The sequence below is a fragment of the Ursus arctos genome, unplaced genomic scaffold, assembly GCF_023065955.2.
Source record: "Ursus arctos isolate Adak ecotype North America unplaced genomic scaffold, UrsArc2.0 scaffold_31, whole genome shotgun sequence".
Taxonomy (NCBI): domain Eukaryota; kingdom Metazoa; phylum Chordata; class Mammalia; order Carnivora; family Ursidae; genus Ursus; species Ursus arctos.
In genome coordinates, this window is record NW_026622997.1 from 4286547 (window position 1) to 4313752 (window position 27206).

General features: G+C 50.6%; 2 protein-coding genes across 3 annotated transcripts in view; one reads left to right on the forward strand and one right to left on the reverse strand.

Annotated features, from left to right (window-relative positions):
• Positions 1-26542, reverse strand: ALDH5A1 (aldehyde dehydrogenase 5 family member A1). Its single transcript, XM_026511276.4, has 10 exons — positions 26168-26542; positions 22365-22448; positions 21391-21561; positions 19835-19951; positions 16243-16386; positions 14628-14771; positions 12441-12599; positions 8101-8270; positions 5022-5080; positions 1-3658 (listed from the first exon to the last, which is right to left on the reverse strand). Exons 1-10 carry the CDS (start codon positions 26510-26512, stop codon positions 3453-3455), a joined length of 1599 nt encoding a protein of 532 aa, XP_026367061.1. The 5' UTR covers positions 26513-26542; the 3' UTR covers positions 1-3452.
• GPLD1 (glycosylphosphatidylinositol specific phospholipase D1) overlaps positions 23993-27206 on the forward strand; it is a 62787-nt gene continuing 59573 nt past the window's right edge. Inside the window, exons 1-2 of one of the 2 annotated variants that reach the window (XM_044388681.3) lie at positions 23993-24224; positions 24726-24880. In XM_044388681.3, the coding sequence (XP_044244616.2) occupies positions 24870-24880 (11 nt within the window). In that variant the 5' untranslated portion in view covers positions 23993-24224; positions 24726-24869. Of the gene's footprint in view, positions 24225-24706; positions 24881-27206 lie in introns of those variants that run through there. The other variant, XM_057305075.1, reaches the window with a different exon arrangement.

Sequence of the window (27206 nt, forward strand, 5' to 3'; positions counted from 1 at the left end):
TTCTGTTAATGCAACATTTATTAATTACAACACACACCCACAACTCTGCTGACAAGACACTGATACCCGTACACAATTATCAAAACTGGACAAATGAGTTATGTGCACGTTTAAAAAGCAAAATGTTTCCACACTTTGCACTACACTTATTCCCAAGTTTTACCCTACAAAATATAGCACACACACACAAAATCACAGCATAAATATTATTCAAGTAAAATGCTGTCTAACATAGCTGCATATGAATAATTAAAACCCTGGGTTCCAGCCTTCTGGGAAGGCAGGCATGTGGCACAATCTAAAGTTAAGAGTATAACAGTAAAATCAGATTTATTTGCACTGTACTTATGTTTATTTTCATGGAGTCTTTCATAAGCATAAAGGAGAAAAGAAAACAACACGACATAAAATCGTGTTTGAAAACCAAAGGGATAAATACAACAGATGCAGATAAGCTGTTTCAATGCGAATCCCTGCCTAGCTGGGGAAAGTAAATTGAGAAGTTTTCTCTAGGCCAACACACTCCTGTTATCCAGGTAATTTCATCTGAGTTATATGATCATTGCTGGCAAGTTCATGGTGAGAACTTGTTGGAGCAAGGCCCCTAGAAAAGTACTTTTCACACAGGTGTTCAATGAAATAAAATAATGCCTGATAAATGCAGGAAGATCAGTATCTCCCTCAGCATCAGTATCTCTAGATCAGGCGTTGGCAAACTTTCTGTAAGCAGTCAGAGTCAATATCATAGGCTTTGCAGGCCATACTGTCGGTCTGTGTTGCCGGTACTCAACTCTGCCAAGAAAGTAGCCATGGATCCAATGTTAAATGAATGGGCATGGTTGTATTTCAATAGTTTCATTGATGGAATCTGAAATCTGGATTTCCTGTAATTTTGTGTTATGAAATATTATCCCTTTGATTTCCCCCCCATCATTTGGAAATACAAAACCATGCTTAGCTCTGGGTTATACAGAAACGGGGGGCGGGCCAGATTTGGCTTGTGAGCTATCGTTTGCCAACCCCTGGCTACCTTCATCACACAGGATTACCTTACTGAAAAATAACCCCCCAAAATGTTCAGTTAGAGACACCTTTCTTTCTTTCCACAACCCAGAACAGTTTTACTAAACAGTAACCTTTTTCCTTCTCATTTTATTTTTTTTTTTAAAGATTTTATTTATTTATTTAACAGAGATAGAGACAGCCAGCGAGAGAGGGAACACAAGCAGGGGGAGTGGGAGAGGAAGAAGCAGGCTCCCAGCGGAGGAGCCTGATGTGGGGCTCGATCCCGTAACGCCGGGATCACGCCCTGAGCCGAAGGCAGACGCCCAACCGTTGTGCCACCCAGGCGCCCCCTCAAGTCATTTTAAATACAAAATTAATCAAAGACATTGCAATGAGTTTCTGGACCTTAGTTTATGTACCCGTTGAGCCAAATATACAAGAAAACTCAAATCTGCCACCCAGCCAAGGAATCCACTGGCTTACAAAGTTACCCACGTATGTGAACGTATTCTCCTAACACCTCCCAGCATCAGCGTTCCAGACTTTTACCAATGTTACAGCATCTTTATTGTTAAAACAGATGGACACATCCAAATCTTAAGTAATTAGAAAGTCATAGAAAACCACCTAAAACTATAAAAACAGAAAGAAACAAACTGTCGATATGCTGCATATGTGATTCCTGACGGGGTGTGGGTGAGACATGTTACCGGGAGGTGGACGTCAGCTTGTTTCTTCTGTGGGTATCGGGCTACAGCTGGTACGATGCAGGCTCATAAAAGTAGCTCCAGGACCAGAGGTGACTTCCTCTGTGCCCAGGGGCATTCCAGACTGTTAGTGACTTAACCTTGGCTCCCCCGGGGGTGCAGGGAAGGATGCTAAGTACCAGGGGGTGGTAGGAACTGCCCCTCCAGCACGCCTGCCCTCAGGTTCTCCTTCCACTACCCAGAATAAGCATGGAATGTCCGTGGATTCCACACACAACAGGGAGTGGGAAAGGAAAGAGCTTCATTTCTGCTCAGCCACGAACAGCCTCAATTCCTTCTCCTCAGAGTCTGAGTACGGATGGAAGACCTGTCCAGAAAAGCCTAGAATTTTCTGAATCAGGGTTCCTCTTTCAAAGTGATAGGAAACACTGGTCCTTTTTGTTTTAAATAATGAACTGTAAAAACTCTTATTGGATAAAGGGTGCCTGACATTCAAGGCCTTGTGCCTCTTCCACTAGGTGGATCGGCAGTTATGGAAATTTGCTTTCCTCTCGGGATCACTGTGGTGAGACGTTAGTTCTTCTAGAGGCGAAGGAGCAGCGCCCCGTGAGGACAGGAAGAGCGGGCTGCGGTGACAGCCACTTCGTCTCAGGTACGAGAGCAGGTGGGCACCAGCCGTCCTCATCTTGGCAAAGCCACAGCTGGATGGCCAAGGGGGGCTGGGCTGTTACTAATATTAATGGCTCCTGTACTTACGCCAAATTTTCTTTTTTTGGGCAAATATTTCACTTTCTGCCAGGCTCACAACAGCCCGTCGAGCCAGTAAGGCATACACGGAATCTCCAGTCTGCGGGAGGAACGGGGGTGCTGAATGGCACGTCTATGGGAACAAAGCTACTGGGGGGGAAGGAGCCGCCGAGCCGTGCCTTCCTGTGTGCACCTTCCCTTCCGCCAGCTCACAAGGGGAGGGGCTGTGCTTTATGCGTGGGCTCGTTTCCTCAAGGAAACAAAGTGAAATGGAACGCAGGACAGAAATGAAAACATCATCTTTAAGGAGTAAATTTAGGATGATGAAGCCTTCAACTTAAAAAATGGTCCAGGGCCGCCTGGCTGGCTCAGTCGGGGGAGCACGCAACTCTTGATCTCAGGGTCCTGAGTTCGAGCCCCATGTTGGGTGTAGACTACCAAAAAATAAATAAACCTAAAAAGGTCCAGAAAAAGGCAGAAGTGCCCCTTCAGCCCATGTGGCAACACCGCTGAACACGCAGCAGGGTCTGCGTCGGCGAGCAGGCAGATCGCCGGGGTGGTGTGTCCACCCCTGGCCAGCCTGCCCGTCGTGTTCAGGGCTGCTCCCTGCAGGCCTCTGGTCGGAGCTCGGAGCCGCAGGACAGATGGCTGTGCCGCCCAGGCAGTGTCGGAGCCTTTGCGACAGGACCCCCGTGGCCTCACGCGGCGGCGTGCTCTGAGGCACATGGGGCCGTGCTGGGGTCCCGGGGCTCTGCTCCGTGAACACAGTCCTGGTTCCCGGGGAGTCTGCAGCCACAGGCACGTGGCATCTACTGGTCCCTAGTCAGGTGAGGGGAGGGGTGGGATTCACTTCTGCTAGAGATTGTGAGCACGGGATGAGTTTCTAAAAATTCCTAATTCCAATAACCTATACGCTCACTTAAAATAATGGATGGCATGTCCCCATATATGCAGGTAAGCTTCCTTTTTTATTTTCTAAAGAACTAACGAACCCTACAAGCCTCCGAAACACACGTATTTGAGTTCCAGATACTCATCAATGCCATACTTGGAGCCCTCTCGCCCGAGGCCAGACTGCTTCACGCCACCGAAAGGGCACTCCACAGAGGAGATCAGTCCTTCGTTGACGCCGACCATGCCGACCTCCAGCCGCTCTGCTACCCTCCAGATCTGCGCCGGGTCTTGAGAGTAGAAATAACCTGTCATGGGGATAAGGGACACACGTGGCATGTAGGACAGTCGCTAAAGACATCACGTCTAAAGCCAAGGACGCCTCTGGCAACTGTGTGTCTCGTCATGGGGCTGGAATCCTCCCTGCTCCCACCCCTGTCTGTCTCATCCCTCCAAGCTGGTCCTGTCTGTGTTTTCATCTCAGACCCACAGGACATCATCGTTCTGCTTCTGTTCCAGTCTCACGGGGCTTGCTTCCCCCCCCCACACCAGGACCGCAGCATAACCTCCCCAGATCCTGCCTTCCCTTGCCCAGTCTCTCCCGCACACCTGACACCTCTGTGGGACTGTCCTTGTGCTACATTTGCCCCACCCTTCTGATGACTCCTTGCTGTTTACAAAATAAGGTTAAATTCTTCTGGGTACTTAAACCCTCCCCAGTGTGGACTCGGGCAACATTTTCAGCATTACCTTCCATCACACCAATCACCAACCATCCTCCCCAAACCCCGCGACCAAACTGTCCTTGTCCTTTCTTACTTCCTTAACTCCCTTGGTCCCTTCCGCCCAGAATCTCTCTCCTCCCATCTCTGCATAATCAGAATGCCGCCCATCACTGATGACCTAATGCAGGGTACAGTTCCCCTCGTCCCATCACAAAGGGAAGGAGCACGGAGTGGCGTCCCAGAGGCTCTCCTACACACCTCTCACCCAAGCCTTAGGATAACTCTGTAGGCGGCGTGGGGGAAGGGCCTCCACGGTATGCACGTCCTTCCTCTTGTTATAAATATTTCTCCTACACCTGGAGAAGCAGCTTCTGCGGAGCCATAGCTCTGTCTTCGTATCTTCCTCAGCACCCCCCTCACTGTGGACCCTGAACATCGATTTGTTGGGTGCATGTGTGCACATCTAATGATGTCAGGATAACGGGGCACATGTTGCGGCCGCCCTGACCATCTCCAAACTAAAAGGACAGTGGCCACTCAGGCTGTCTGCACACATGCCCATTGCCTCGTTCACCGTCCCTGACGCTCTGCTGCTGTCCTCAGTCAGGTTCAGGCTGCCTGGAGCCAGGTAGAGTGGAAGAAAAAAGACTTGGGATTTGCAGGCATCCAGCCTCTGAGCACATGGGACTTGTGGGATGTGTGACTTTCCACCCACAACCTGCCCCACCTCTTCTCCTGAGCTCCCTCCGCTCTCGCCAGGGAGCTCCCCAAGGCAGAAGGACCAGGCAGCAGACCGTGAACTTGCACGAACCCACCTGTGCCCCGGAAAGTAACAAAACACACACCCCAACGGCGAATCCTTCTCAAGACCCAGGGTGACGTTTCAAAGGCTAGCCCAGCACCAGCTTGAGAAATGGTGAGCATCGTGCCGAGCAAGGACGCCTACCTGCCAGCCCCACGTCGGCCGCATTAGCGATCGCCACGGCCTCCTCCTCTGTGTCGAACCTGCCGAAGGGAAATGCGTGGTCAGCAGGATCTGCAGGGGGCAGTGAGGGGGGCCAGCTGTCTTCTCTCCCGACGGGTTTCTCGCATAATGGCAAAGGGAACATGGCAGCTTTGCACCAAGACCCCAGGACAGGGTACAGAAGAAAACGGCCCACCGCCCCACACACGCTGGCTCCTGTCTTCCAAGAGCAAGCAGGCTGGCCGCAGGGAAACACAGCGCCTCCAGAATGTCCAACCAAGGACCTTCAGAAAGGACGGCTGCTCTGCTACCCTACGGGGACTGTGTAACAGTCAGCAGCCACTTGAGGAGCGGGCATAATGTGGTAGAAACACATCCAGAGGAGGCCAGGGCCGGGGGTCTGCGCGGGCAGCGCTGCAGGCCCGCTCCTGCTGGAAATGAGGCATGGTCGTTCCAAAGCCCTGTGCAGTCCCTCCCAGCTTTATCACTTTATTTCTGGAACAAGATCTGAGACGCATCTTCTGGGGTGGAGGGCTCGCAGCGCCCCCCCTTCTGAAGTCCAGAGACCTGCTGGCAGTGGGCGCTGGCCATCTCTCTGATGGCGCCAGGCAGAGCCTGCGGGGTCGCCTTGCCCCCCCGTCCATACAAGAGCAAGTGGGGGAGAGAAGACCGCTCTGGGGGATCAAGGAGGAGCCCCAGGAGGATCGCTTGTCCTGAGGACGAGCAGCGGTGTCTCCTAGACTCGTAGACCTGAAGACAGACAGCAGGCTGTTCTGCCCGCTGGAGAACAGACTAATGGTGCACGGCTGATGTTCCCACCCCTGTCAGAAATGGTCATCGCATCACCGACTGTGGCATCCCTGAGGATCCTCACCTTCCTGCCAACTCTGGAGCTGTGCTCCCACCACTCTGTGCCTGGAGGACAGGTATGGCAAGACCAGCGCTCGCTGGGAACAGCTTGTCCCCATCCCCGACCTAACTCTCTAGTTACGGAACAACCACCATAAAGCTATCAGGCACCGTGCTAAGTGCTTTACGCCCATCACATAACTGAACCGTGTCACTATTCCGAGAAGCAAGGACCCCGGGACTCATAGAACTGAATTCGTCCAAGGCTACGCAGGTAGGAAGCAGCAAAGCCTGAATCTACACCCAGTTCAACTCCAAAGCCTGCATTCCTCACCACTGACCGCTTCCTCCAGGCTCCTTGAAAATGTCAAGTTCACATTCTAGGTAAAAAAAAATTTTATTAAGACAAAGAAGATGGAAGTTCTTCAAATGGTCCATTTCCCCAGTGGTGGATTAATATGTAAACTTCATTGGCAAGATGGTAACAAGGCCAGGAAGGTATATGATAAGAAGACTTCCGTCCCAGACAAGGTGGTGCGGGTAGCACCAGGGGCCAGCTTTCCCTGGGAACCTGGCGCTGGAGACACTGGAGGAGAGAGAAGGAGAATCGTAGCATAAAAACCCTCATTCAGCAACTAACACCAAAAACACAAGACGCTTCTGGAGGCGAAGAAGGTGGCTGCATCCTGAGGGCATGATGGCCTCAAGTGGTAGAGACTTAGGGGCCACCCATGGAGAGGTGGGAAGGGCAGGAGCGCTAAGGAGCCTGCGGGGGGAGGGGGGAAGGGCTGCACCTCCCCCACTGTGCCTGCAAATTCAGGTGCCGTTGCCTACAGCCCTGGGTCCCTGGACCTGGTACGTGGCTATAGGCAGAAAAGCAGCAGGGCCAGCTCAGGGTAGTGGGGCCCAGGCAGAGCTCGAGCCCAGCTGGCCTGGTGAGTCACCCCAAACGAGTGTAGACAACAGCATGAACCAGAGGCCTCTTCCCTCGAACCCCTCTCGTTACTCCAGAGGTAACCACAAAATACCCCAGGAACCCAAAAATACCTGGGGCACGGGCAGTCGTGTGGAGACTGGATTTTCATACTAGAGGCTTCCTTCCTGAGGCTCAAATGTATCAGAAGCAGCCCAGACTAAGGTCTAAGCTTTTTACCCCAACTCCAAGGCAGACACTACCAGTCACGAGTTCACAGAGAAAACAACACGACACCTGAGGCTCTGAGGGGGAGAAGGATGACGCACAGAACAACCCACACCATGGGAAGCGGAAACAGAGGAACAGAATAAAATGGAAGACGCGGATAAGCATCCCCAGCAACATAAGGGAGAATACTGAAGCAGGAAGAATCCATTACTGGGAAGGACGAACTGGAGACATCAGGGATGTCAGAGTAACGAAGGAGCGTATCTGAGGAACGGATGCCTCGGCTGGCAGGTGGAGGGACCGAGTGTCTCAGGAGGCATCGGGCATGGATGAAGACGTGCAATGAACAGGCGTGAAGAGAAACGGGGGTGACGCGGACGTGTCACTATCACAGACCTCCTAGAAGGCCGTTAAAGAATGGAGGGGAGAGAAATATCTGGAGAAACAATGACCAAGGATTTCCCAGGGCTAGACAGACACCTCGGATATTAAAGGAAGACGTTAGGACCGCAGTCTGGAGGTGCTCCTGATGGGCCCCAGCAGTGAGACTTCAGAATGTCGAAGACCGTGAGAAATCCTAACAGCTTCCAAGAGAAAACGGAGCAAAAGCCAGACACCAGCTTTCTCAGTAACAACCCCGGAAATAAGTAGACAATTAGTGCTGTCTTCACAGCACTTCACAGCCAAACCTAGAATTCTATCCAGGTGAATTATTACTGACCTCTGAAAGTGAGATAAAACGTCACCTAAGAACCCAGCAAGTTCACTTCCCACTGACTCCCTTGAAAGAACTCTTCGAGGATGTGCTCCGCTGAGAAGAAAATGGACTTCAGCCAAAAGCAAGACGTAAGCAGGCAAAGGAAAGAATCTGGTGAATTTAGGGGTCTAAATAGGCAATGATAAAAACACATTTTTTTTAGAACGATGTTGGCTGACACAACACAGCCCTGTCTCTGCAGCCCACCCTCCCACCCCCAGGGCCTCGAAACAGCCTCAAACTGCGTTCTTCTCCAGGTGTCCTTCTTCCACCCTAATCCCCTCCCGTCTTCCCACCAGCCACGATCTTACTTGATAACTGGCGCCAGAGGCCCAAACGTCTCTTCATGAGAACAGAGCATGTCCCTGGTGACATTGCTGAGCAGGGTGGGCTCAAAGAAATTTCTTCCAAGTTGGTGTCGCTTCCCGCCGGTCACAACGGTGGCCCCTTTGGAAATCGCATCACTCACGTGTTTCTCTACCTGCGTGAAGAGAAAAAGAGGAGCCCGGGAAAGCTGGCTTGAAGACACTGTGGAGATGATACAATCTCTTAGAATGTTAAATCTGCAGAAAACGGTTTTCTTTCTTTTTTAAAAAAATAGGTTGAGAACGATGTGCCCTGCTTCCTTCCAGGTAGAAAAAAACAAATATGCAGAGACACAGAGGCAGGAAGAGGGCACGTGGCATGTGCAATGCCACCCTCCCCTGCTCTTAGATTTTCCACTGTTTGATCCTATGATTTGCTGAAGGGTCTAGTATGGCCTGACGTCCTTCTGGGCCTGACACTCTGCAGTGTTCCTGGGAGTTGTTCTTTGCACTCTTGAGTTAGCTCCAGGTTCCTGGGCGCCATGTTGTCCTCTTGGCTTTCATTCTGTTCTATTACATTCTCGTCAAGTGGTTGTTTTGAGGAGGGACCCTGAAAATGCGTATTTCCTGAGTTTTCCGACAATGCCTGTCTGATGTCTTGTCTTGTGTTGGCTGGTGACGGAATGGTGATCTAATCATTTCGCTTCAGAACTCTGAGTACACATCTCTATTTCTAGTGTTGATGAAAGTCATGTTCAAAGATAGTTCTCACTCCTTGGTGGGCAGCTGTCCCCCCCCGCCCCCCGTCTCTGGAAGCGTTTAGGACCTTGTTCTATGTTGCTGACATTCCAATGTTTTAGCAGAATGTATCTGGGGTTTTTTCCTTTCATTCCACTAGGTGGCTGATAAAGTCTTTCCATCTGAAGAATCGTTTCCCCTGGCTCTTAGTTTTCATGTTATTTATTTGATAATGCTACTGCTTCCCTCTCAGTTCTTTCTGGAGCGCCTGTCGCTAAAATGGATATCCCCTCGCCTCAGATTAATTGATTTCTTTTAAAATTTCTGTCATAGTTTTCATCTGTCCTTTGCTTGAAATTCTAAGAGCACTCCTTGACTTTGTCTTCCATCTTCATCTACTGATTTTTTAAAAAGATTTGACCATCATGCGTTTAATTTCTAGAAACTTCTCGTTCTCATTGCCTCATTTTCACAGAACCTGCTTTTGTTTTGTAGATGCATTATCTGCTCAAAACACATGGAGAACGCTGTTTGATTCTCAGAAAATTCCTTTCTGTCCCCAAACTCATCTTCTTCCTTGAGGGTCGACTGTTCCTCTTACGTGCTGAGGGTTTGCCCTAAAGGTGTCACGATTCCTGGTTGTTCACCTTCCTCACGAAGGACTGGGTTGGTTCATTTAAGTGGGTGACATCGGTGACCTTTCCAGTTTCCAGTCTCTCTCCTGAACAAGAGGGACAACAGCATGCTTGGGTTTATTCTGATTTGACAGGCTTCACTTTAAGGACAGCCCCCTTCCCCAAGGGGCAAAGGCAGGGAAGTCCGACTCCGGCACACCCTCATTCTTGAAGCTGGAGCCCACCTGGGTTGGCTGCTGTATTTCCTGCCCAGAGCAGACGCTTCTACTGTCCTACGTGTACCGGTGGTGCTTGCGAGGAGGAGTGGTGTAGGAATGACCCAGAAAACCGTGCAAAAGTATAACCAGTGGCACTATGTCTCCCCTACTCCCATTCTTACTGCCCCAGCCACTTCTAGATAAGCCCACCCTAAAAAATGGCACCCACTTCCTCTGCAGGCTTCCCCTGGGCACACCTTGTCTGCACTGACTTTTCTGTTAACGCCATCCCTTCTGCCTTCAGAAGTTCTCCATGACCTTTGGTTCACTGAAGCCGTCCCCACTCCTCCCATTCTCAGCAGAATATTCTATGGGACTTCAGGAAAGGTAAATACAGGCTTGGGCGCATTCTACCATCCAGACCCACCCTCTTTAAACCCTTGCCCCTACCGTGTGCAGAGTCCAGTGTCTGCAACAAATCCCCATCAGCCACAATGGCTTACTTCCTATGATTAATATCTCTGCAAATAATTACATTTAACATATTTAACAAGGCCCACTTCTTTGCCCCCAAATAGAATATATACTCTGCCCTTTTCTGGTCATATTAAATGTCATGTGCAGTTTTCTTCCCTGGAATTTACCCTGTGACTGTATGTGTACTAAAGCCAACACAATGGATTTTTTCAGAGGAGGTGGTTTCTCTAAACCCTCCAAAAAAGGAAACCCTCCACCTGTCCTTGCTTGAGGTGCTAGGAAACAGCGCCCTCTAGAGGGCAATGTTTGCACTTCACTTTGGCAAAAATAACAAAATCTCTAGGACAGTGGTCTCCCAGGCTGCCAAATTACCAAGAGCTGGGGCACTTAAAAAAGAAAAAAAAAATATACCGGTGCCGAGGCCCTACTCACACCCAATCTCCTAGGGTAGGCCCCAGGCATCTGTAGCTGTGAAAGGCACAGAGTGGGTTGAGAACCAGCCCTCTGGGCCCTGAACCACAGCTAGTACAGACCCAAATGGTCTCCCCTGGCCGATCAAGTCACAGGGTCCAAAGTCCCCTCAAAAGTGCTGGTGGTACCAAAGGACACTTTAATGCATGTCCTCTGTGAGGGCAATGTCGAGGCAGTAACTACAGAGTTCTGTCAAACCACGATGCTTCCCTTCACTCCCACTGGCCGAGGCCACAGACGTGGGTTCAGCTGACCTGACTGCCCACTGAATCCAGGCAGCCCTGGGGGGCTTGGTCCTCAGGCGGCCCATGAACAGCAGGCAGACTGTGCATTCCAGCTGGGTGCTGACCTGGCCCTAATTTAATTTTGGTTCCTCAGGTGACACCCAGGAGGCTGGCTGTGTCACCCTTCTTTCCCCACACACAATCCAGCCTCCAACTTCTGTCTGCTTTAAATGACTCCACTAAAATCCTTCCCACCAGGAGAGACTTATCTAAGGAACACACTGGATGTGTATGTTTTTTGCTTTGTTTTTTGTTTTGGATGTTCATATTATAAGAAAGTTCCTTGTAAGCAACTCTAAAAAGGGTTACGCTTTTTTCCCCCTTTATTTATTCAGTTCCGGTACGGCTGACATGCAGTGCCACCTTGGTTTCAGGGGCACAAGTCTGCACGTTACTCAGTACACATCGCCATCAGTGCTCTCCTCATCCCCTTCAGCTACTTCTCCCCTCTGCTGACCACCAGCTAGTTCTCTCTAGCTAAGGGTCTGATTTTTTTGTTGTGTTTTTCTTTGTTTCTTAAATTCCGCATGAGACATGAGTGGAATCATATGGTATCTGTCTTTCTCTGACTGACGTACTTCACATTATACTCTCTAGATCCATCCATGTTATTGCAAATGCAAGATTTCATTCTTTTTTAACATTCCATTGTATATATACCACATCTTCTTCATTAAAAAGGATTATGTTTTAAAACAAGAGGACAAAAGTCTCACTTAGCTAGTGGTCTATCTAGACTGTGACTTTCTATGAACAAAGAGATCCTTCCTAAAAGCAATTTCCCGGGGCGCCTGGGTGGCACAGCGGTTAAGCGTCTGCCTTCGGCTCAGGGCATGATCCCAGCGTTGTGGGATCGAGCCCCACATCGGGCTCCTCTGCTATGAGCCTGCTTCTTCCTCTCCCACTCCCCCTGCTTGTGTTCCCTCTCTCGCTGGCTGTCTCTATTTCTGTCGAATGAATAAATAAATAAAACCTTTTAAAAAATTAATTAATTAATTAATTAAAAAAAGCAATTTCCCCTTCCCGCCATCTGGAAATCCTGGGCGTGGCTTCTGCTATTCCGTATCTCCCTACCAGGATGCTTTTGTCAAGGATTCTTCTGAAAGGGTTTTTTTGTTTTGTTTTACTTTTGGTCAATGGAAGCCAGCATTTCAGCTGAAACATATATGATTTCAGAAACAAAACCACTCTTCCTTCCCTTTTGGGTGCTCAAAAAATCAAAGAACTTTGTCTTTCAGGATCCTAATTCCTGAGGCGGTCGGGGATAGAATTATCACCACTCTCAGAGAAAATTTAGGGAGGGCAATAGAAGATCTAAAGTGACAGACCTCACGGGCACTCAGTGCGATAACAAAACCGGGAAAGCTTATGGCCAGATGATGCCACTTGATTTATACGTATGGGCAGAAATTCACTTTTCCCTGATTTTTCCATTGTTTCCAAAGCAGTCCTGCCGGGCACCTTACAAAGTGTTTTCTGCTAGTTAAGCCTTTGATATCGAAACCATGAAATTTACTTCAACAAAACAAATCAAACAGACTTACCTTTTCTACCGCCTTTTCATCAATTAATGGGCCTTGAGTAGTCCTCTCTTCAAATCCATTACCCACACGCAGCTTTGTTTTAATTGCCTCAGCAAATTTCTTCACGAAGGAATCGTGGATCCCCCTTTGCACCAAGAAACGGTTCGAGCAAACGCAAGTCTAGACATGAAAAAAAAAAAACAAAAAACAACCAGATTCACAGGACAGTTAGGCAGAAGCTGTTGACCCAACCAATAAACACGTGACTGCTGCTCCGTCTCTGAATATGAAAACACTTCCCCAGGTGGGTCTCGCCCTGTGTCCAGCCCGCCACATTCCAAGGGGGCGGGGCCCTGAAGATGAACACACTGAGTGAGTGTGCTTTCCTCTCCGACCTTCTGCGTGTCTGCCACGCACTGTGGTCAGACAAGTAAGCAGGCACAAGTATCTCGGCGAGAAAGTCAGCCACCTGACCCAAGCTGTTTCCAATGGCTTAAGTAAGCCACTAGGAAACAAACGGGGAAGGGAAAGAAGAGCACAGCAAACCGGTAACTGCATGGAGGCAGTGAGGCCGCAGCCACGGAGCAGGGGCAGGAGGTGGAAGGCGGTCAGAGGCTGACTTCTACCCATTAGCTTATTAATTACACTGTTCAGTGTTTGGCTGAATCTGACACTGAACGTGGGCACAAGACCATTCTTCCATGTCAGCCTAAATTATTGAAAAGACCCTTGTTTATTTTTCTTCTAATTAAACCTATATATATATATTTGAAGATGTATTTACTTTAGAGAGAGAGTGTGTGTGAGCAGGGGGAGAGACAGAGGGAGAGAGAAAAAAAATCCTCAAGCGGACTCCCTGCTGAGCACAGAGTCCGACATGGGACTCGATCCCAGGAGCCTGAGATCATGACCTGAGCTGAAATCAAGAGCTGGCCACTCAACGAAACGAGCCACCCGGGCGCTCCTAGACCTAGCATTTTTGAGTTATCAGATATAACCATATTATAGGAAATGCCGTTATCACTGACAGATTTTCTTCTTGTCTTTTTTCTTAATCGTGTATTTTTCTAATAGAAACTATAGGTAAATAGAAACATACAGATATAGATATAATTTTGTGTCCTATGCATTTTTATTGGCTTCAAGCAACATACCTCAAAGTTGTAGCTTTATGAGTGTGACTCTGAAGGTTACACCCATTAGCATTTTATGTTCCTAAAAGGAAACACAGGTATTTCTGAAACAACCAAGCTTATTTAAGGTTATATGAAAGGGGAAGAATTAATTACTGAAGGTCAATACAAGGATGAAAACTACTTGATACGGAGTACTACATAACATTTCACCTTTTTTTTCACAATATAACCTTTCAGGAGTTTTTATTCTGTCTCTGGAATGCGTTTAAAACCACTTATTGATGGTACTCTGAGACAAAGTACTTAAGAATATTTTGTAAGAAGCCAGGTTCCTGGCAACAGCTTGGAGAGAAACTGGGAGACGGGACCCTCAGCCCACTGAGTCTGGACTGCGATCCAAGATCTAGGACTTCAAGTCAGCCAGTCTCTCCAGAGTTCCCTTTCCTCATCTGTAAGAGGCGAGGTCTCTATCAGGTCACTTTGAAGGTCATGCCAGATGTGCTCAGCCAGGATTTCCTACGGAGGTGTGAACTCGAGCCGCCACTCTCCCGATGACAACCTGGACACCCCCGGGCACACTGTTCCGTGTGCCTATCAAGCCACCTCCGTCTCAGGGACAGTGAGACTCAGGCAATGGCATTTTGAGTTTTTCAAGAACAGTCTCAACATTTCCTACCTTCTTTTCCTTAAGACTGTGGGCCTCAGACCCTAGGTGTTTGGGCTGTTTTGTGTCTGAGGAGATGATTTTACCTTGTTTGGTAGAGAAAATCCCAATGAGGGAAAACTATGAAAATAACCAGATTCAAAGAGTAGGAAGATGAAGAGAACAATCTGATTAAAAAACATCTGCTGTTCAGGAAATTCCTCAAAGCCAAGGATTACACCTTATTTCCCTTTGGACCCTCTGAACTCAGAACAGTCGCTGGCAAAGAGGGCCCTCACTAAATATTGGCTGAAAGTGAGTAAAGAGAGAATGATGGAAGGAACCTACAAGTTTCCTTCCCGGGGGTGAGTTAGGTGGTAAGACCTTCGTAAAACACACACACACACAGTCCTACGCTGCAGGACTCACCTGTCCAGAGTTCCTGAATTTGGACGCCATGGCCCCTGCTACAGCCTGGTCCACGTTGGCGCTGTCAAAGACGATGAAGGGGGCGTGGCCGCCCAGCTCCATGGAGACCCTTTTCACCGAGCCTGCGGCGTGATGCAGCAGTATCTGCGGGCGGAGGACAGACGCTGTGAGCGCTGGGTGAAGATGACCACCCAGCCACCCGACTGCCCAGCTACCCGCACTGGTAGGCCTTCGTTTCAAACACCGACCCAGCAGGGAAGAGCCAGGTGCACAGCAGGGTCTCTGGGATGACAGTTTTCGTGAGAACAGGAGGAAATAAGGACATGTGTTTGTATATGATAAAGACACAGTGGGAAGGTTACAAGAAATTAAAAGTAGTTATGGACAGGAGGGAGGGAGTCAGGGGCAGGGCTGAGCCTTCTGAACGTAAGCATGTTTTTTTTGGTTTGGGGTTTTTTTTTTTTTAAAGATTATTTATTTATTTGACAGAGACAGAGGCAGTGAGAGAGGGAACACAAGCAGGGGGAGTGGGAGAGGAAGAAGCACGGAGCCTGACGTGGGGCTCGATCCCAGGACCCTGGGATCACGCCCTGAGCCAAAGGCAGACGCTTAACAACTGAGCTACTCAGGCGCCCCTGAATGTAAGCATGTTTATACTGTCTTGCTTCTTGAACCATGTAAGTGTATTACCTATCAAAAATTATATAATAGGCTTAATCATAATATAGGGAAGATAATAAAATCACCTAGAATCCCACACCCTTAGCTTACCACCAATAAAATTTTAAAGTATTTTGATCCAGAATTTGGCCACACACACAGGTTCATACGGATGTACTTTTTTTTTTTTTTTTTTAAGAAAACAGAATGGTAGGTTTATACAGTTTTATAACCTGCTTTATCTTCCCAATTAACTACATATCTGGAACATCTTAACACGTTCATAACACCTTCTTCCTTCTTCCTTCAGGGTAACACTATAACGTGAAGATTCTCTCATGGTAGCACGTGTTTCTAGAACATTCCTTTAGAAGCCTGCATAAAATTCCATTGCATAGCTGTTCTATATATTTATTCAGCCCCCATCTGTGGAAAATTTAGGTTTTCAATTCTTTGCTATTCAAAATAACACTGCAATTATTCTCTCAGAATATATTTGTAGAAATAGAATTGCTAGCTCAATGCACAATTATAAAGCTTTTTAAGGAAACAAAAAGACCTTTCTATTTCTGTACCTTTATACTAAATACAATTTTGGTTCAGTTCTAAGACGTCCATTTGAACATCATTTGTGTGTTTCTGAAACCTTTAATTCTAGATTATGAAAGGAACATGCATTCCAGAACTGAGGAGACACAACTGGGAGCTTTCAGCCACTTCACGTGCAGCAAATATCGGGAACTCTGGCCACCCCAATGCCTCGGTATTGTCACGGTAAGAGACGCACCCAAAATGTCTCCGACGGTGACCAGACGTTACCTTATCCCACAGACCTCTGACCCCTCCAGTGCACATCTCCCTAAGACGGGTGATCAACATGAACTGGTATTTTCATACTCTATAGAGAGAAAACATTAGACTGATGTCTCTTTTCTCTGAGACTTAAGTCACGTACCTTCCCAGTCGCTGTGGAGCCAGTAAAGGATATTTTGGACACCAGCGGATCCGTACAAAGCGTTTCCCCTACTTCCTTCGCCTTCTTTCTAGAGCAGGGAACAACATTGTACACGCCTGGGGGAATTCCAGCCTGGTTTGCAAGCTACAGAGAGAAACAGCAAACAGGGGGCAGCAAATGATCAAACTGGAAAAACAGAAAAACAGTAGATATGTTAATCCTAAATGTAATGGGGGAAAAAAAAAACTAAGCTGATTTTGGGGACAGAATAAGAATACGTTTGGAACTGAAATCAAACCCTTACTCATGCGAAAGGGATCTAAAACGCGTTGTCACACATTTAAATATTTTATAGCATGAGTTTTAATGCCACTTTCTTTTAACTTATTTAAATTTATTTAATTTTTAATGTCACTTTGTTTAAATAAAAAACAAACAAAGAACCTTGGATTTCTTTCCCAAGAAAAATCAGGGAAGAGTTCCAGAAGTTTTGGGTTCACCTGTAGAAGAACCAAAGGGAAAGGGTGGAGGGGCACTCTCGGGGCACCTCCTGTGTGGGGGCAGGCCTTCCAGCGGGGGACCCCCCCAGGGCAGTGGTGAGGAACAGGAGGCCTGGGGGGGGGGCGGTCGTGTCCATGCCGCACACCAGGGAGGAACGGAGCGAGCACGCTGACCCACCACTGCCTGGGCCGGAAACCTACGCTCCTTCCACAGCGGCCCTCTTTGGATCTGGCTTATCTGGAATTAGGATAACTCCTGAATCTCTTTAACAATGAACACTGCACAAATCTGACTGGGGATTCTGGGGAGATGGCGGGAACAGCAGAATCCCCTCGTAAAAACAGAGAGGGCAATGACAGAGCCCAACCGAAGCATCAGAGACCCGGAGACAACATTTACAAGACTGGATGTAGCATGAGCCCGGGGCAGCTGTCTTTCACGACACTGCATGGCTGACTTAAGGTCTGACTGCCCGGGTATCCCCTTCAGAGACCACCGTCTCCAGCAAACACACAGGCCACACCACTGAGGTAAGGAGCCAGGCAGCTCTCCCTCTGAAGTTTCGGAAAACGGAGGGTTTGGCAACTTGCTTTTTTGCCGGACCAGCGGGTGCGGACACACCAGTGACAGCTGGGAGCATCGGCACCTGCAGGAGAAGCCGCCGAAGGAAGCTGATGGAGGGATCCCAGAGAACCCCACGCAGCGCACAGGTGCCCCTGGAGCGTGGGGCAGGCCGGCCTGGAACAGCCCTGCGACTGCCCAGTGCAACAGCAGGACAGCAGAGCCTCTGCAGTGAGGACGAAGGGCGTGGAGGAACAGCCGGGAAACCGTGCGATAAAGGAGGAGCAGGCTCGGTTCCAGCGGGGAAGGGACTGGGGCCAGGAAATCTCAGAGCGAGGAAACAAAAGACACTCCATGAAGCTGGAGAGCCAGGCCTCCTGCTACAAGTTTAGGAAAACTAACTTCATATAAAAATTAAGTAAATGCCACGAAAAATACCCAAATCAAATCCCATACAACATTGTGAAAAGAAAATCAGAGAATAAAGAGAGACGGCATCCTCGTGGACAACAAAAGCATCCCAGGAAGACGTGCCCACAGAACAGATCAAAGGGTAACTTACTATGAAGGAAAAAAACTGTATCAAGATACAAAAGAACAACATGAATCAGAACTGGAGAAATTCTGGAAATGAGATAAGGGAACACAGGGAAGAATTAGAAATATGAGGAAAAACTAATTTCAGAAATGAAAAGCAGGGGCGCCTGGGTGACTCAGTCGGAAGAGCGTGTGATTCTTGATCTCAGGGTTGTGAGTTTGAGCCCCACGTTGGGTATAGACATGACTTAAAAATAAAATCCTTTAAAAAATTAAATAAATAAATAAATGAACAGCATTGACCAGTAGCCCTGCCAACGTCATGACAACAGAGAAAACTGGCCGCGTGTGCCTCCTGACAAACGGACACAAGGAGACCAAACTGAAGTCTGACGAAGTCTGGAAGAGATTTATACGGGTTTTTAAAAACTTGGCCCTAAGCCTTTCTGATCAACACAGATGTGTGTTTCCAAATACATTTCGTAACCAGGGGTGGTCTGCTGGTCATAGATCGGTACCGGCTCTGAACACTGGAATTTGTGGGAAGCACACCGCTAACTCTACGCCTGAGAGGTCTAGTAATAAGTTCACTTACACGTTGCACAGATTTAAGAATCATTTCAAGGAAAACTAAAACAGCTCTGCCAAAAGAAGCCTTCCATTTGGTTAACGTTTCCATAGGACTAAACTGTCCAGTTTGTCTCTGAAATAAGGTGCCGTTGGGGGAAGTACCCTGAAGGACAGGAGCTTCTAGTCACCGGGTCTGGAGCCGCACCCGGTCCCCGAGATCCCAGAACAGCAAACACGGCCACTGCCTTCTGGAAGCTTCTCCAGCTGACCACAGGGCCAAAGACAGCAGCGCAGGGACCCAAAGGAGGGGGAGGTCCCGGCCCAGGAAGGATGGAGGTAATGAGGCCAGAAACTGACCCCACACTCAGGCTGGCTCTCAGGGCACGGAAGCCCTCCCTGCTGCAAACATTTCCTGAGGGCCTCTTGGGTCCAGGCACCGCAGGAGGCTCTGGCATTCAGCAGTGAACAGAACAGACCAAAGTCTCCGCGGAGCTTACGTGCTAGTGCGAGATAGCAGGCGATGTCAGGGGCACGGAGCGCTACAGGAAGAAGAACAAAGCAGAGAAGGGATCAGGAGCACGGGAGTCTGAGGCTGTGATTTTCCAAAAGGGTGGCCAGTGGGGCCTCCCTGGAAAGGTGGCATTTGGGCCTGCCTGAGGAGGAACTTTCTGGAAGAAGAAAAGGCAGGTGTCGAGCTGAGTCGGGGTGAGCCTGATCCTGTCTGAGGCACGGCAGGGGCCAGAGTGGATGGAGCTGAGGGGTACGGGGTTTCAGAGTGACAGGTAAGGTAAGGGCTGGGGGGTACTGGGGTTTGGGGGGGGGGGGCATCTCATAGGGCCTTGGAGGCCACTGCAGGAAGTCTGGGCTTCACTCTGAGGGACATGAGAAGCCACCGGAGGGTTTCAGACAGAAGAATGGGGACACCTGACTGAATGTCGATTGAACTGGAGGAGGGAGAGGTAAAGAAGAGATTCCTTAAATGTGAGAAATGCCCACATTTTAGTCGTCTGCCTGCCTACTTAATAAAAGTGACGGACAGATGCCATTTTTAGGGCAGCTTAAAATATACATTGTCTACAGATGTCAGGAAATCCCCATCCATTGTTTTTTTCTAAAATGTCTGACCTAGGGGCACCTGGGGGGCTCAGTCGGTTGAGCATATGACTCTTGATCTTGGCTCAGGTCTTGATATCTTGGTCGTGAGTTCGAGCCCCGCGTTGGGCTCCACGTTGGGTGTGGAGCCTACTTAAAAAAATAAAATATCTGACTTAAAATAATTGCTAGTAAATTAAAACACAACTCAACCACCATGAGATGCAGCCAAAGAAGGTGGCTTCGGATCGGCTTCTTTCTGCCCTGGATAAATAATCCCCACTTGGACTTTGTCAGCTGTGCACAAACACAGGGCGGGGGGGGTGCTCACCTCGGCCAGGGCCAGGGCAGAGAAGGGTGTGTGTTCGGCGGGTTTCACCACCACGGTGCAGCCAGCTGCCAGGGCGGCCCCCACCTTCCGGGTGATCATGGCACTGGGGAAATTCCACTGGGGTCAGAAGAGCAGAGAAAGTATGAGACAGGGTGGACTGCCCCACAGTTCAAGGCAGGTCAGGACGTCAGTCAACAAATTCCATTGCCCAATCTGACTCTCAAAGCGGTGCTCTGGCTCCTGCTCAGGTGAGCTCTCAGAACACCTGTCACCTGTCCACTCGAGGGACTCTGGGGCAAAGGCCCATAAAGACAGGAAACCGTGCCAGAATTTGAAACAGTACAAGATTACCCACACCGGGAGTTGGCAAACTTCCTATAAAGGGCCAGATGGTAAATATGTAGACTCTGTGGGATGTACGGTTTCTGCCCCAACGACTCCATGGTTCCAGCGTGGACGCAGCCACAGACAGTGTGTACAGGAATGGGCATGGCTGGGTCCCAATAAAACTTTATTTACAAATATAGACAGCAGGCTGGATCAGGCCAGAAAGCCAAAGTTCGCTGACCCTTTGGGAGAAAATACTAGCCAAGGTAATTCTGAAAATGGCAGATGATTTATGACTTCCTTCTATTTATGGATAGATATTTGTAGATATCTCCACATCCATATTAACAGTATTTTTTTTTTTTTTTAATTTTGACAAATCCTTGTCTAGTGCTTATTCTGTGCTAGGAAGCACTTTTAAATTATAATGAATGAAATCCTCATCCCAACCCACTGAGGTATTATTACACTGGGGAATAATGAGGACATTACTTTGGGGAAACTGAGAGCAGCTAAGTAACTTGCCCCAGCCCACGCAGCTCGTCAGCAGTGAGCTTTGAGTCACACCTAGTCAGGCTGGGCTAGGGGGGGTCTGGCTGCACCTCTACTGAGCCAGGACAGATCGGCAGTCTTGAGAGCAGCTGGCACCCTAGCGGATTGATGTGGGACGTCGTGGACGGTAGCCAGGCAAGGCTGGTCCCCGGGAGAGCGACGGATGCCCCCAGTGGGCCGCAGCTCCCCCCAGGCAGACACAATACTGTATCTGGAAACCTCTTCACCTGCAGACCCCAGCCCAGTGCCTGCTGGTCAGCACACGAACACTTTGCTGTTGATGATAATCAGAAATTAAGCATAAAATTTGCCCCACACCATGGCACATTAAATGTGTCATATCTTCAGTCTTAAAAAGAAAAGAAAGATCTTTTCCGACGTGCTAGGCACCGCCTAGAAGAAGCCTTTGTGCCCCGTCAGAAAAGCCCTGGGTCCTGCCGTGGGCCGCCCGGCCTCCGCAGGCGTTACAACACAGGCACGCCCATCACCACGCACACCTGGGCATCGCGCAGAACCAGGAAACACACCTGCGGTGCCTGCCGCACAGGAACCGGGAAACAGGAAGGGGGCGGAGCCCACGGGGGGAGCACACCTCCTCACAAGGAAGAAGGAGGTGTCATCCCAGTCCCGGCTCCGACTCCTACCCGGGACCTCGCCCATCCTGCCCATCCTCGTACCGGGGTGATGACTGCAGCCACCCCAACGGGCTGCTTGAGGACCAGGGCCCGCCGGTCTCGTGCGGGGGTGTAGATGACGTCTCCGTAGATGCGGCGGGCTTCCTCTGAAAACCACTCCAGGAAAAGGGCGGAATAGACAACTTCCCCCTGCGCCTCCTTCAGTGGCTTCCCCTGATTCAGAAAAGAACACATTCACTGCCTTCTCACAACAAAATGTGACTCTGCCAGGCTGCCCGAGGAGCAGACACTCTCCCATTACAAAACCCCGAAGGCTGTTGAGAAATGCGTGACCCAGCAGGAGTCCTAGAAAGCAGAAGGACAGGTGGGGACAGAAGCCCAGACCACAATCTGTCTGCATCCCCGAAGCCAGAAGGGCGACTTCTCACTTGTTTCTCCTTCTGACATCTCCTCAGTGTGGGGACCCTGCTGTAAAGCCTTTATTACAGCTACGGAGAAACTTCTGGCACGTTCTTAAATGTACAGACAAGGTGTGAAAAAAGTCAACCACACCAATCAGAGAGAAAATGTGGAATGGGGGAAATCATTATTCACATAGTTCCACTAAAAATCTGTTTCTCCAATATTATTATTATTATTACTATTCCCCCACCCACCCCCACCTCCCCTCTGGCAACCACCAATCTGTTCCCCGTATGTCAGAAGCTGTCTCTCTTTTTGTTTGTTTTGTTTCTTAAATCCCACGTAGGAATGAAATCATGCGGTATCTGTCTTCCTCTGAATGACTTATTTCTCTTAGTAGCATGAGCTCTGGCTCCATCCGTGTTTCCCGTGTATTATTCAAGGGTAGAACATACAAACTGTTCTAGCAAAGGTGAGGCCTGGCACAATAATTAGTTGATATCTGACCGTTAGGCACGGGATTCCCACTTTCTTTAGCTGCAGGCTGGCCCGGGCTGGAGCCTGAGCATTCCGGGACAGTTTCTTAGGGGAGCAAGTTAGGGCCCTGAACTTACACTTTCCGCTGTAATTATCTTGGCAAGGTCATCCTTATTTTGTATCATTAAGTCGTACCATTTCCGAAGTAATGAACTCCTCTCCTGGGAAGGAAAGAAAAAGAGCAATAGAAATACAAAATAACCCTCAATGTCCTCCAGCGGTTGCTGTGTGTCTCCCCGAGCATCTCACGCTCTCGCACACTGACTGGTCTTCTTTTTTAAACGGAGGCATAAGTGACATATATGTAACATTATGTTAGTTTCAGGTGTGCAGACCTTTCTTTGATAAGCAATAAGGAAGGTTCCATTTCAAGGTGAGTCTAAAGGGGTATACTGAGTCATAAGTTGTAAAAGAGAAAAAGATTTCTGTCAAAAAGCACAAGACAAGTAACTTCACCACACAGCTCTGGCTCCTTCCTCACTCGGTGCATGACCAGGGAGGAATCTGATGATCCAGGCCACTGCTTATTCTGGGGGAGAGACAGAAGACTAAGCTCTAGGGGGCTGGCCTGGAGAGAGAAATCAGAGATCTGAGCCCAGGGCCTGCTCCACACAGAGCCCACGCTTTGCCTGAGAGAGGATGAGAGGAGAACACAGAACAGCGTGAGAACTGCGGGAATGCAAAGTAGATTCGGCTTGCTGGCGGAAAACACGACGTCCAGGCAGAACACCGGAGACCAGGGGAGGCAACGGGCCACCCTCGGATGCACGGCCCGTGTCATGGGTTAATGGTGTCTGCCCCAAATAGACATGCTGCAGTTCCAGCCCTCAGTCCATCAGACAGTGACAGACAGGGTCTTTACAGATGTGACCAAGGCGCACAAGTTACAATGAAGTTCAATTTTTTTTAAGGATTTTATTTATTTGACAGAGATAGAGACAGCCAGCGAGAGAGGGAACACAAACAGGGGGAGTGGGAGAGGAAGAAGCAGGCTCCCAGCGGAGGAGCCCCATCACGCCCTGAGCCGAAGGCAGACGCTTAACGACTGAGCCACCCAGGCGCCCCTGAAGTTCAATTTTTAATAAACTTAAAACTTTTTTAAAGTTTTGTTAATCTAAAATTAGGGTGTGCCTTACTCCAACATATAAAAGGGGGGATCCTTGCAAAAAGGGGGACCTGGGATGCAGAAACAGGAATGCACAGAGGGAAGACGAAATGGGGGGGGCACACAGGGAAAAGACAGCCACCTACACGTCAAGGACAGAGGTCTGGGACAGATCCGTCCCTCAGAGCCCTCGGAAGGAACCAGCCCTTGACTTGGGATTTCGAGCCTGCAGAGATGTTTCTGTTGTTCAAACCTCGTGCCAGCAACTCCAGGAAACTCCCAGAGTCCTCGTGAGGAGCTGTGTGAGCACACAGGACTCAGCAGGGAGGCTCACGGTGCACGGGGCTGAGTCCCAGCTGAGCAGGGATGCGTGCTGGATGGCGGACTCGAAGCCTCCGCCACACTCCTCATCCGGATCCCAGGTAAGTCTCGACCTCAGAGCCACTGAAAGCACCAGATAAAGCACCTGGCAAGCCTCCAGCACAGTACTCAGCTGTGGCAGGCGCCCTCACGGCCTCAGAGACGGCTCCTCCTAATGCCTGGAACCTGTGAATCCGTTCCCTCACACAGCAAAGGGATTTTGCAGATGAGAGTACGTGAAGGATCCCGGGGCCAGGATGGCCGCCTGAATCTTCCAGGTGGGCCCAATGGAATCACCGGATCACTTAAGAGGGAGGCAGGCAGGAGGGTCCACGTCAGACAAGCTGATACCGGCAGCAGAGGCTGAAGGGAGGCAACAGCCTCTAGACGCTGGGAAGGGAAAGAAGCCCCTGGCAATTCCAGAAGGAGCACAGAGCTGCCGACACATTTGGGACTTCTGGCCGCCAGAACAGTAAGAGAATAAATTTGTGTTGTGTTGTCGTAGTCACTAAGCTGGTGTTAATTTGTGACAACAGCCACAGTTAACTAATGCATTAGCTCACAGAGTGTAAGTATTCAGCTCCCGTTTCCCCTGAAATCCTCCAGAAGTTCACAAGGTGGGAAACAGGAGGTCCTAAAACACGTGAAAAGAAAAACGGGAGGCCATGCCTCCGGGATGTCACCGGGAAAGGTAAGCCAAGGCGTAGGGGCCCATGCCCCAGTTCAAGGAAGGGAGGACAGTGGAAGGCTGTGCGTTCTGACCGGCTCAATGGCAGAAGCAACTGGCACACTAGACCCGGAGGATGGGGGAGGGGGGAGGCGAGACGTGAATGGGCCTAGGGAAGCAACAGAAAACAGCTGGGGGCAGGGTGGAGAGACGGGCCTGGGGGCAAGAGGGGTGGGTCAAGGGGTGGGTCAGGGCTGCCATCCCTACTGGAGGAGCTGCCTTACAGCCCAGCTCTCCTCGCTGCAGAGGTGGACCTGCCTTCCTTGGGAAAGCTGAGCACCCCCCACTTCCTCAGCAAGACGCTCCACACGTCCTTCCAAGAAGGAAGGTTCTCTGAGAAGACTCCAGCTCCTGCAGGACAAGCTGGCGCTGCGTTCACGTTCCAGGGGCATGGATGTGAGGTGGGTGCTGTGACCCTAAGCTGACCGTGTCCGTGAGCCGTCCCGGCACCAGCCCTGGGACTCCGAACAACCCCTGAAGCCAAGACTGGGCCGGAAGAGCTTTCCAGACTCCTGTAACACCCCCAGTTTCTCTCCCCGTTCCCCATCTCAGCTGGTGGTTACTTCTTCCTTCCTGTTGCTCTGACTGGAAGCCCTGGGGTCTTGGCTGACCCCTCTGTCTCCGGCACCCCAACATCACCAGGGACTTCAGCTGACTCTCCGGTCACAGCAGACCCCTCTGCAAAGCACCCTGGTTCAAGCCGCCATCCTCTCTCACCTCAGTCACTGCCAGCAGCCCCCTAACAGGCCCCTCCTTCAGCCTGTTCTCCGGGCTGGGGCCAGGGTACCCTTTCCAAACGCAAACCTGATCACAGCTCTGCTTGAACCTGGAATGGTGCCCCACCTCCCTCAAGGTAAAACCCCAGTCCTTAGGATGGCTACACCCCCACCCTGGATCCAGCCCCTCCTCCCCTGTTACTACGGCCTCCAGAGCCTCCCTGGCCGCCTGCCTGTTCTACAAATGGGTCAGGCATGCTCCTGACTCAGGAATTTGGCTCCAGCCGAATTCCCTCCCCTCCTTTAATCTTTGCAGTTCTTGTCCTCAATGAGGCTACCCAGGTGTGTAGGCAGGATGGTGCCCCACCCCCACCCTCCATTCTTAGGTTGAAGTCCTAACGCCCCGTATCTCCGAACAGGGTCTTGAAAGAGGTTAAGGTTAACTGTGGCAGCAGATGTGGGTCTTAATCCAGTATGATTGGTGTCTTCAGGAGAAGAGGTTAGGACACCAAAAGGTACAGAGGGAAGGTTGTACGCCGACGGCCATCTACAAGCCAAGGAGATGTTAACAGCAATGTCTATGAAGGCCGAAAGCCCCTGCACAAGGCCCGACTTCCCGACTAGCCTTCCTGTGTTAAGACTGCAGCGGCCAGGCAGAGCCACCTGTGCGCCCATCTGCCCTGCATGGTCAGGCCCCTCCACCTGCTCACCACAGCCTCTCCTCGCCCGTAATTTCATGCTAAACGTATAGCTTCTGCCTCCCTTACAGGACAACTTCAGTCTGGAGGCGGTGCCTGTCCCTAGCCCCTGATACAGTGCTTGGGACAAAACCGACGCTCCAAACTTATTTGCGGATCACCTCTGTCCTTGTTTCTATGACTTTCTGCCTGGTGAATCCCAGTGAATCGGGGAGGGGGAGGTGACGCGGCTGGTTTCTCTATGGGGCAACCCCGGCAGCCCCGACGCGCTCACCTTGGCCGAGACGCCCTTCCAGCTGCAGAAGGCCTCGTAGGCGGCGCGCACCGCGGCGCGGGTCTCGGGCACCCCGCAGTCGGCCACCAAGCCCAGCTCGGCGCCGCTGGCCGGGTCGTGCACGGGGAAGACGGCGGCGGCCGGGAGCCAGCGGCCGCCCACGAAGCCGTCTGTGCGCAGCAGCGCCGCGGACAGGCCCGCCAGGCCCCCGGCAGAGCGGCGGGGCTGCGCCGAGCCGAGCGCGGGCGCGGCGGGCACTGAACAGCGGGGGCGCAGGCCGCGGCCCGCAGGCGCCGGCGGGAGGCGCGGGGCCCGGCAGCTCCGCAGCCGCAGACAGGTCGCCATGGCCCGGGAGGAGGCGGCAGGAAGCAGGCAAGCGAGCGCGCGCCCGAGTGCAAGGGTCGGGGCGGCGGGAGGAGCGAGGCGGCGGCGGGGCCGCGCCGGGGCCGCGGGGACGCGGACTGAAAGCGGCGGCGACGCGGAGCAGCGCCCTCTTCCGCGCCCTTGGCGGTCCTTCGTGGCGTGCCGCTTCGTTCTCCGCCAGACCTGGGAGGGCTCGCCGGGAGATGCACCTGCGGGCCTCACCTTACCAGCCTCGAGTGCTCATTTGTAATTATTCCTTAGCTCCGCACCTGCTGCAGGACTACAGCTCCCTCCCCCGCACGCCCCCTCGCGGTCCCAAACCTGCATCCCTCGCCACTGGAATTTGTCCTGGGTCCACGGATGCGCTGGTGGTGTCCGCCCCAGCTGCTAAGGGCATGATCCCCGCTCTTCATCGCCACAGCTCCTGGGCACTAGGGATCTGAGCTGAGGGTTCCCTGCGCGAGGCGAGTGTGTCGCAGTGTTCTGCCGCCTGGGTGTTTTTCTGGGTGTGTCTACGTATTCTCCCCATTCATTGGGAGTAGGGGTCCCCCTGATGTGTCACAGTGCTTCCGGAGAGAGACCGACTTGGCCCCAAACTCAGAATCTGTTGTGAACAAGTTGTGTGTGATCTTCCACTAATTACTTCAGTTCTTTTTTCCCTCTTTTTGTAGAAAGT

Excerpts from the sequence above, each read along its gene's own strand:
- ALDH5A1 (XM_026511276.4), bottom strand. The coding sequence starts at position 26,512 with ATGGCGACCTGTCTGCGGCTGCGGAGCTGCCGGGCCCCGCGCCTCCCG. Across the intron at positions 8,271-12,440 it reads ATGAAAAGGCGGTAGAAAAG|GTAGAGAAACACGTGAGTGA; the intron begins GTAAGTCTGTTT and ends CTCTTCACGCAG. Across the intron at positions 5,081-8,100 it reads CCTCTGGCGCCAGTTATCAA|GTTCGACACAGAGGAGGAGG; the intron begins GTAAGATCGTGG and ends TCCCTTCGGCAG.